The following is an 11,620-nucleotide window of genomic DNA, read 5'->3' as shown; positions in this document are numbered from 1 at the left end:
CCTTTAAAACTTAAAGGTAAATTCTATCGCACCGCTATAAGATCGGCTATGCTGTATGGTACGGAGTGTTGGGCGGCTAAAGGAGAGCACGAACATAAGCTGAGTGTGGCAGAGATGAAGATGTTGAGATGGATGAGTGGTCACACGCGATTGGATAAAATAAGGAATGAAGATATAAGGGAGAGAGTTGGAGTAGCACCCATTGTGGAAAAGATGGTTGAATCGCGTCTCAGGTGGTTTGGACATGTGAGAAGAAGACCGATAGAACATCCAGTCAGGAGGGTGGATGAGATGGAAGATGGACAAAGGACGAAAGGCAGAGGAAGACCTAAGAAGACCATCCATGAGGTGGTCAAACGAGATCTACATGTAAACGGTCTCTCTGTAGACATGATACATGACAGAGCACAATGGCGTCGTTTGATTCATGTAGCCGACCCCACTTAGTGGGATAAGGCTTTGTTGTTGTTTGTATATATATATATATATATATATATATATATATATATATATATATTTCAGCTATCTCCACCTACTCATCAAAGGGAGCCTAAGTTACCCATAAGTGATGGCTAATTAATGAATGGAGTCAGTCTATTTGATTGGTAAAAAATTAAAGGAGACCTCCGTTCCATTGTAAGCTAGTGATCGTAAACATCGTTTTCAATAATGCCATATTCTTTATATGGGAGATGAATGTATTTTATATTGAATTGTTAGTTTCAATCCGCAATATGTTATAAATATGTTACAAGTCTGAAAAATTTTATTGAAGGACGAAGGATTTGATTTAAAATCTTACTTTCTTTATCAAGTGTTCTAATATTATTATTAGTTTCTGCACTTCATTTTGATATTACATTTGTTTTTTATTTACTTTATAGCATAGATATTATGTAACACTACAAGATTTTCAGTATTTTTTATGGGTTTATTTTGTTTTCTTGGTTGCGGCGGTTTTAAACACCTCTACCTTAGCTCTCATCACCAAAGCTCCAATTTAGTTAGTTGATTATATATGCAATTTTTCTTTCTTTCTTTCTTTATCATCCTTTTCTTCTTTTGATTTCTCACGTACAAACATCAATTAATTATTTTCACCTAGTTCCCATCACTTTCCATGTTACATCTTACACGTCCTATCTATGTTCTTTCCCCCCTCAAATTTTCTCTCTCCTTTTGCTTCTATTTAGATGGTTAAAACTTGAAGAATACTTTTACTATTGATAGGCAAGCTCTTTGAATTTTACTTATACTTTAATTAGATGGTTAATTAAGCATAAAGATACCCACCTTATTCTAGTATAAAGCTCTCCTATTTTTTTTTTTAGAAAGAACTTTCTATTTGTTTGCTGTAAAATTTCACATCGATTAGAAAGAAAAATAAAATATACCTTATCAGAAAGTGTGTGGATATTTTTTTTTTTAATTGAACTATTTTGATAAATTAAGAGGTTTCCGTTCTTTCATTATTAGTAATAAAATTGCAAAACTCAGAGTGTCAAAATAGATAAATTATATATAAATTTTACTTGAACTCTAAAATTTTTATTCGTGCCTTTTTTATTTAGTCCCTTTTTAAAATTTAATAATGTAGCTCCGTCTATGTGGATGATAAATATTATAGTAACAAGAAGATACAATATGATGAACTGAAGATGTCAAGCTAAGAGGCATAACAATAACACATTTCTTACATAAACATTGGTGTAATATTTTGTTTAAAATTTAAATTAGAGGATTGTTTTATTTTTTATTATTTTTTATAAATTTTATAATATTATTTTTTTACTTTTATTTTATCATAATTTTAATATTTTTTATTTTGTAAATTTAATAATTTTTTACGAGTTGAATTTTTATTTATAATTTTTATAATTCTTTTAATATTTTTTTCTTTTTTGATTTTTGAAGATCTATAGTTTATTTTTATTGTTAATTTTTTATTTTTAGTTTAGTAATTCTTATTTTTTTTAAATTCTTTAAATAAAATTTATTGTGAAATTAAGATTTTAGAAAAAGAAATATTTTATATTGATTTAAAAAATTCAATATGATTTGAATTAATATTAGCTAGAATCATTAATATAATTATTTTTTTAGATCTTTAATTTTTATTTATAATTTATATTTTTAATATATTTTTTTAACTGCGGCTAAATAAATAATTTTAAAAAAATATTTTATTATTTTTATATGCTTGGTGCCCAACTTATTAATTAGGTGGAAACACGCGTATGGATCTCTGTGATTAAGAGTTTAAGACAAAGGAAGGGAAAACGTCAAAGAGAGTTGAGCCCTTTTCAAAGTCATGTTTCCACTCTTGTATCAGTTCATGCATGCATCTTTAATTTAATCTAACCAAAAAAAAAATATGGATAACAAAAATGTGTCGTTTAGTAGCAAAATTGAGATTTGTGTAACACCAACCATACCTATGCAACTGACAAAGACTCAAAACATTGTTAAGACTAAAGCATTTTTGCGTCAAAGCAAAATCAACTTTTAGTCAACACCGCTTACACAAACATACAAACGAATAAATAATGGAACACCCCATTTCCTTTAAGCCGAATAAACAAATAATTAAATATTGAGAATTTTTTTTTTTTTTTACTAATAGACAAAATCTTTTTTCATCTTTTTCGGTTCTTTAATTTTTATTGAAAAAGAAAATTAAAATTTTTATTGGCTGATTGTTGGTTGTGAAAGATACCAAGCCTCAAAGAAAGGATTCAGAAAGAGAGAGGGTGAGAGAGCATAATTGAGAGAGAGTGAAGTGACATTGAGCTGAAGAGCCCGTAGCTTTACATGAGGGATTGTATTTATATGCTTAGCTGAACCTTCTAGCACATATTGACAACTAGCTTGAGTGCTTGACTCATGCTAGTTGCTAACTAATTGTAACTATCTTCACAGTATCTAGAAGTTTTTGCTGAGTCAGTAGGGGTCTATACTAACTATAATAAAAAACAGAATAATTGAAAAAGAGAAGAAAAAACAGAATAAATTGGCATTATTTGTTTGTTTGTGCTTCTCTAACTTATGACTCTTAATATTATCTCTAGTTTTCTTTTTTTTGCTGTTTTTGAATTCTGAAAACTCTATCATCATTTCCAGTTTCTTGTATTGCTATTTGGAGAAAAGAGGAAGTCAGTTCAGTGCTGCTCTTGATTACTTGCAATTTTTTGTTGATCACTAATGTTCAACTTGGTTCAAAAATATAGAAAGACTTCAAAAGGTATTGCTTTTGTAAAGATAGCTACCACTTGCATATTTCCTGAGATATAATTCATCTGAATTTCTTTGTTATTGACATGATCTCTAACAAAGTGGAGGTCTATTTTAAAATGCTTTGACTTCGAATGCAAAATAAAATTTGCTACTAGTAATACAGCATTCAAGTTGTCATAGTATACCATTGGTGTTACAGAAGCAGTAAGTTTTAATTCAGTCATCAAGTTTTTTATCCACACTGACTCTGTCACTGTATCTACCATGCTCCTATATTCGGTCTCAGTGATTGTAAGAACCGGAGTTTTTTACGAAAAACCGTTTTAATAAAATAATTTGTGTTCGGAATAGATTCAAAATTATGAAGTTTTAATTTGAAAATATAAATGTAAAATGTTGTGGTGGTTTAGAATAAAAGATATTGATGATTATGATGTGTGATGATGTATGTTGATGATGAACTTTGGATATTAAATCTTGTGGTTGATGTTAGGCTAAGGTTGGTGGATTATGATTGATGTGTAAGGTGGTTGAGAGTTGTTGGTATTGTCTCACTCATATGTGTTGCTCAAGAGGAAGGTGGTAGGACACTCTCCCTTGGAACGTTTCCCTCTGAAAGAAAAAGGTGGCAGGGCACTCTCCCTCAGAATTTTCCTCCTGAGCATGAGTTTCTCTCTGATTGCAAGGTGGTAGGGCACTAACCCACGAAATCATGCGACAACCAAAGGAAGGTGGTAGGGCACGCTCCCTTGGAATATTTTTCTCTGAAAGGAGAAGGTAGTAGGGCAATCATCCCTCGAAATTATTTCTCCTTATGCGCAATAGAGAGACTAATCCGGGAGTTGTCAACCGGATTTTCTGTCGAGTTTGGCACAATAACCGACATGTGATATCACAGCCAATAGGGCAGACATTCATCATGTGCATCTTCTATATGCTTGCTTGCTTTGTTTACTTGAATTTGCCTAATTGTATAACATGCCTATCTGGTTCTTGAACTACTTGTTGTATATGAATATTATCTGTGTTTTACTTGTTTGCATTAATTGTGATTGTCTGGTGCTGAGGAGGTTAGGTAGGTGATGGCGATGGAATCGCACGGAGGTTAGGGTGGCGAAGACTGTGGGATACTGCGGTGTGATTAGTAATAGTTAGAATCCCCCTAAGTTTAGATAACACTGGTTTATGGTTTAAGCTCTTTTAATTATTTTTGTTCTAAGTTTTAATCTTGTGATGTGAAGTTTTAGGATTGCCTTCGACGTCCCAGAGCTTTATATCTTACATCATTGACAATGTTACCATACTGAGAACCTCTGGTTCTTATTCCATACTTTGTTATTGTTTTCCAGATGCAGGTCCTAATCTATTTCGGTGAGATTGCGGATATGGTGACAGAGCGGAGTATTGTTCGTTTCTTGTTTACTTCTGTTTTACTTTCGTCATAGTATTCTCTCACCATTTATAGATTGATCTTTATGACCTTAGAGGCTTATTTGAGAGATAGGTTGTATAAGCTGTTTTAATTATAAAATTTTGTATCTTTCTATTTGTAAATAGTCGGCTTAAACTCCGCAAGCTGCGGCTAGTTCTTTATGATTATTATATTCTTATATTTATATATGTTTTATTCTCTTATACTGATACTTTGTGTCTTTTGCGTTAGCTTCGTGTGAACATTTCACGCTTATGTAATTCTGTCTTTGAGCTTAATCCTTTATCAGGCTTCTATAATATATTATTTCTTTCTATATAAATATGTATAAGCCTTAGAACTATTGTAACCGCTGATTAACCTTTGCTTTACGGCTAGAGGTAAAGCTTAGGGTAATTGGAGTGTTATAGTGATCGATCTGGCCACAGCCGTCTGCTTCTTCAAAGCCCATGAAACCAGGTTCGGACCAAGAAACACATAGTATCTAGTAGTTAATTTTCTATCATCTAAGTCAACAGCCCAGTCAGAGTCACTATATGTAGTAATCCTCATAGCAGCATTTGCAATGTCCTTCTTTAGGTGTAGGCCATGACATGCAATACCATTTAGATACCTCAACACACATTTCACCATTTTCCAATGTGAATCCAGAGGAGACCGAACGAATCGAGCAAGTTTGTTGACACAATAGCTTATTTCAGGCCTGATAATAGTTAGATACTGCAGGCTTCCAACGACTGATCGGTACAGGCTTGGATCATGGAAGCTTGATCCTCTAAGAGCTGAAATTTTTGTTGTAGAAGAGAGAGGAGTGTGACAGGCTGCGCATCCTACCATGCCAGCCTTTTTCATTAGTTCTCCAATGTACTTCTGCTGTGTAAACATTAAACCTCCTTCCTTAATCTTTGTAACTTGAATTTCAAGAAAATAGTGTAGATCACCCAGGTCCTTTAGAGTAAACTTAGAATTCAGCTACTCTATGACTTCCTTAACAGATTCATCACACTCACCTGTTACAATGATATCATCTACATATACAAGGACATATGTTTTTAGATGATTATTATCACGAGTGAACACTGACAGAGAAAAATTGTCGGTAAAAATTTTCAAAAAAAATATCGTGTTGCAAGTATAGTTCTAAACCGACAAGAAATCCTCGGTCAATGTTTAAATTGTTTGTCACTTAAGCAAACTTAATAAAAATAACCGAAGTATTTAGTCCTCTCTCAAGGAATTGCAGGGAAGTGTGTTTATTGTTGGTTATGGGAAAGTATATTTTTTGGATTTTGTAATAAGAAACAAGAAAGTAAATAGCAAGAAAGTAAGGAAAACTCAAATGGTAAAAAGGTCTTGGTAAGGGTTAATGGTTAAGGATCTCTATCCTTGTCACTAGCCACAATATGATAGTTGTAGGAATCAATCTCATTTAGTCATCCTCTAACAATTGAAGAAAGGTCAAATGAGCTTCATCAATCCCAATCCATAAGTCCTAGCCACTCACTAATCGAATTAATGAAAGCTAGTATCAATAGACATCAACCATTAATCACTTGGACATTAGCAACTCAAGGTCACCCAAGTTACCAACCTAAGCCAAGAATAGAAAAATCTACTCTATAGCTAAAAGAGACATTTCATCAAACACATAGAATGCAATAAAGAGAAACATCATAAAATGCAAGAATTAATAAAAGCTATAACTAACACAAGTAAGAAAGTAATAAGAGAAACTAAGGCAAACATAAATAAGAAATGGAAACATAAAATTGCATTAAAAAAAAAATTGAAAGTAACACAAGAGTTCATAAACAAAATGGGCAAAATAAGAGAATCAATAAGAGAAATAGATAACTAAAGTGATAGAACAAATAAAAGTAAGAGAAAACTAAATTAAAATAAAACTGAAACCTAAACCTAAGAAGAAATTGGAAGAAGAAATCCTAAACCTAGAGAGAAGAGAGAGCCTCTCTCTCTAGAATTCTACATTTAAAACCTAAATTGTGTATGAATGAATAGTGAATGATTGATACTGCTCTACTCCCCAACCTCTAATCAGTATTTTCGAGCCTGAAACTGGTCAAAAGCAGCCCAGAAATCGCCCCCAGCATTTTCCTGTAACTGAGGCACGTGACGCTTGTCACGCGTACGCGTCAGCCACGCGTACGCGTCGATGGATATTTAACTTGCCACGCGTACGTGTCATTTGTCTGCTACACCGGTCATGCATACGCATCATCTATGCGTGCGCGTCGAGGTCAACTTCTCAAATCTTCAATTTCTTGTGTTCCTTCCACTTTGGCATGCTTCCTTTCCATCCTCTAAGCCATTCCTACCCTATAAAACCTGAAAACACTTAACACACATATCACGCATCAAATGGTAATAAGAGAAGATTACAAATTAGTAATTTTAAGGCCAAAAAATTATGTTTTCAATCATAGCACAAAATTAGGAAGGAAACTTAAAAACATGCAATTTACATGAATAAGTGGGAGAATAATTGACAAAATCCACTGAATTCAATACAAAATAAATCATAAAATAGTGGTTTATCAAACACTGCTATGTCTGACTTTGTTGCTGCAAATCCTAGGTCTCTTAACCCATTTGCAAGCTTGTAATACCACTCTCTAGGAGCCTGTTTCAACCCATAGAGGGCCTTGTTGAGTTTGCCCACCAATGAAGGATCTCCTTGCTTATACCCTTGGGGCTGCCTCATGTACACTTCCTCAATTAAATCACCATGTAAGAAGGCATTGTTCACATCCAATTTTCTTATGGTCCAAGATCTTGACAGAACAATCGAGAGCAATAGTCTTATAGTGGTGGGTTTGACTACTGGGTTATAGTTTTCTGTGAAATCAGAACCTGACTTTTGAGCATAGCCCTGAGCAACCAACTTAGTCTTGTGCTTTTGTAGTGTCCCATCTGCATTGTATTTAATTTTGAACACCCATTTACTTCTAATTGCATCTCTATCAGGGAGGAGTTTGACCAGCTTTCATGTATTATTCTTGATAAGTGCCCCATACTCCATGTCCATTGCTGCCTTCCATTCAGGGGATTTGAGGGCTGTTTGACGCTTCTTGGTTCTACACTTGCTAAGAAAAGTTTTGGCTTGACTATTCTAGCTTTGCCTCTAGTTATCAATGGATGCGAGTTTTGTGTGAGCTTTGTGTGTACAGGTTCAGGGTCAGTGATAGGTAGAATAATTTCAATGTCATTTGTAGGGATGGAAACGAAGTTGCTATGGGTACTGTAGACACTTGTTGGCTGTCTGAAGAGTCTGGTGACTGTAAGAGATTAAAACTGTTAATTGTTGAAGGACTTGAAGACTCTTGTTGTGGATTGTTTAAGGAACTGCTTTGAGGTGAGGTGGCTATCAGTAGAAAAATATTGAGTAAGCTTTGAGAGTTTTGTTATTGTGAAAATTGAGTGTTAAGGAACTAAAGTTGTTGTTATTTTGATACTGTCTAAGGACTTGCTTGTATGAAAACTGATCTTCAAAAAATACCACATTTGGAATGATAATAATTTTTTTTGTTGAGTAAGACATTTATATCCTTAAGTGTTGTTACATATCCAATAAACATGTAAGGAGAGGACCTAAAATCTTATTTGTACTTGTTATGTACTCCAAAAAGATTAAAAAACTAGACCATAATTATATAAAAAATATCAATGGCTATTTTTTTTAATCCTTTTATGGTTTATAACAAAACTTAATAGTATAAGGTACACTGATACTTAGAAAGTTTGATTATAATTTATCATAATACATAAACTTTTACTCTAATTAAATTTTTTTTGTTCAACTTTATTTGTTGGAATTCTCTGAATGATTCAACGATGAAAAGATCAATCTCTTAACCAAATACTAAAAGTTGTGTCAAATTTTCAGCTAATAAAATATTGACCGAACAAGAACATAAAAGAAGTACTTCAAAGTAGATTTCTACAAGAATTTAGGTTGACATCAATAAGCTGTAAGAAGTTTAAATATAAAGTTTGTGTATTAAATGAAACAGAAAAGAGGTAACTGGAAGCAAAAAATAATTATATTTGAGAAGTTTAAATTTTAATTTAAGATCAATAAGATGTGAAGAGTTTAAATTATATTTACAGCTATTTTTAAATCATAACAAAAAATAATTATAAAATAATAATTGATGACATAATTAACTATTAATATAAAATTAAAATCTAATTTATTAGTCAGACAAACTAAATTAAATAATAATAATAATATAAATTTAAGAGCCCGTTTGGAAAGTAGCAGAAGCTACTTTTTTTATTTTTGGATTATGAAAAGTCATAATCTATGTGTTTGGAACTATTTTAAAAAAAGTTTTTAACTTTTCGAAAAGTTAATTTGCAATCTTTTGAAGAAGTAGAAATATATGACTTCTTGCTTCTCAAGAAATCATTCTACCACTTACTTAAAAAAAATTAATTTTAAAACAAAAAAATTTACTTTCTTCTTGACTCTATGAAAGATCTGCTAGAAGCACCGGCCTTCCACCATCATTCTCACGCAATATTTCAAGTCTCACCATTTTTACGTAATGAAACATCTAATGGAAGTATTGATCCTCCACCACATTTTCAGACAATATTACATCTGAACAACTTATTACATATATTCCTTCTAAATATTTTTTTATCATTTTATCACTATTTTTTATTATTAAATTTGTATTCAAGTGTGGTATGAAATTTCAGTTTTAATTTTATTTTTTTCATATGTAATTTTATAGCTTATTATTATTTTCATAGTTAATTATAACAAGTTCTTGACCTCAATAAAGGAGAAGAGAGTTCTAATAGGAATAAAAATAAAAAATAAAAAATAAGAATAAAATATACATTGACACACATTTCATATTTATTTTTTATTTTTACCTACCATATCATACACAATATTAGTGATTAGGTTATGTAAAATCAGCATTCAATATTGAAAAGTATTTGTTATCATCGTTATTTTAATATTCATTCTTTTTTGTAAAAAAAATTTATCTTTTGAATTATTTATCCAAACGCTACAACTTTAAAATAAGTACTTTTATAACTAAAAATCCAAACACAAAATATCTTATTTATAAACTGCTATCAATAAAAATCTTTATGGTTTTACCTCTTTTTTCAAAAGAACTTATTTAAGTTATTTACCCAAACTGAAATTAAATCATAACAAATTTATTTGTACTCTATTACATTTTCTACAAAAAGTCTAAGTCTCTATTTACATCTTGAATCCACGGGATGGAAGGAAGAAATAGGAAAGAGTTAAAAAAAAGTATATGGTCGAACAGTAAGACGTAAAGATTATAGTCTAGATATGATTTACAAATATTTAATCTAAGAATGATAAAAGTAACTTTAGTATTTATAATAATCAATTATCTCCTATTACATATTATACTTAATTTTATTCTAATAAATTTTAAATTTTTAAAAAAATAAAATAATTATTTTTTAATACTTAACAATATTTAAACAATTACCAACTTAACTATTAACAAATTTAAGTCCTCTTTGATGTATGTACTTGGAGAACAAATATTATAAAACTCAACTGATTGTGAAATATATATTAGTTTTATAACTTAAAAGATATATTATAAATTTAAAATTTAAAGTTTATTGGAATAAAATTAAGTGTAATATATAATAGAAGATAATATAAAAATGTTTAAAAGATCGAATATAATAACTATTTTTTAATACTTAATAATATTTAAATAATTACGAACTTAACAATTAACAAATTTAAGTACTCTTTATTTATTTATTTATATATATATATATATATATATATATATATATATATATATATATATATATATATATATATATATATATATATATATATACTCCTAGCATTATAAAACTCAATTGATTGTCAAATGTATATTAGTAGAACAAAAACGGACATCAACATCAAGTATTATGGGAGATACTGAATTATTTGAGTTTGAACAGCGGTTTGAAAAAACATATTTGGACGAAAAATTTTATTAAAAAGACAAATTTAAAATTAAATGATTGGAGGAAGAAGACTAAAATACAAACCTTTTTATCAAAAATTTAAATCTAAAACAAGAAGAAATAAGATATGGCATTTGCAGAAGGATAATGTGGATATGGCAACAACCAATGCTAATATTGCTAAGGTGACTGAAGACTACTTTAAGAATATTTTCACATCTTCTAATCAAGTAAATCTTGGGCCTTTTTTCACAGACTTCAAGCCTAAGGTTACAGCTAACATGAACCATAGGTTTAGGACACCTGTTTCTATGGAGGAGGTAAAAAGAGCTACTTTTAGTATCCACCATCAGACCAGAAGAGGATGGTATAGCGACTAAATTCTTCCAATTCTATTGGAATATAGCGGAAAAAGACGTGTTTCAGGCTGTGAGGAGTTTCTTTGCTGGAGGTAGAATTTTGAAAAGTTTTAATCACACTAATATTCATCTAGTGCCAAAGGTTCCGAATGCAAGCGATATGACTCAAATAAGACCATCAATTTGTCCTCTGTTGTTTACAAATTATTTCGAAGGTACTGGTACATAGACTCCAAGAATATATGAACAAGGTAATTAGCCCTACTTAAAGTGTATTCTTAAAATATAGATTTATTTCTGATAACATTCTTCTAGCACACGAATGTATGCACTATCTTAAACAAAAGAAGTGAGGCTTGGAATACAAAATAGTACTCAAGCTTGATATAAGTAAAGCCTATGACGGGATAGAGTGATATTTGCTATGGTTTATTATGGAGAAGTTGGGTTTTGAATCGAGATTTATTGACTGGATTTGTGAATTATTGACAACTGTTTCTTATTCTATTGTTGTAGAAGGTCAACCCTATGATTTTTTTAAACCAAATAGAGGCATCTGTTAAGGTGATCCTCTATCCCCTTTTCTTTTTTTATTATGTGC

At 30.9% G+C, this 11,620-nt stretch overlaps 1 protein-coding gene across 1 annotated transcript; it reads right to left on the bottom strand.

Annotated features, from left to right (window-relative positions):
• Nucleotides 1-5,053: 5,053 nt before the first annotated feature.
• On the bottom strand, nucleotides 5,054-5,551 carry LOC140174424 (uncharacterized mitochondrial protein AtMg00810-like). Its single transcript, XM_072198879.1, has one exon. The coding sequence runs from the start codon at nucleotides 5,549-5,551 to the stop codon at nucleotides 5,054-5,056; it is 498 nt and encodes a 165-aa protein (XP_072054980.1).
• Nucleotides 5,552-11,620: the final 6,069 nt, after the last annotated feature.

This window comes from Arachis hypogaea, chromosome 7 (assembly GCF_003086295.3).
Source record: "Arachis hypogaea cultivar Tifrunner chromosome 7, arahy.Tifrunner.gnm2.J5K5, whole genome shotgun sequence".
Classification (NCBI taxonomy): domain Eukaryota; kingdom Viridiplantae; phylum Streptophyta; class Magnoliopsida; order Fabales; family Fabaceae; genus Arachis; species Arachis hypogaea.
The sequence above is the reverse complement of the archived record's forward strand: the minus strand, read 5'-3'. Positions and strand labels throughout refer to the sequence as shown.

Bases quoted from the DNA above. Each gene is read 5' to 3' on its own strand.
- LOC140174424 (XM_072198879.1), bottom strand. From the start codon at position 5,551: ATGTTTACACAGCAGAAGTACATTGGAGAACTAATGAAAAAGGCTGGC.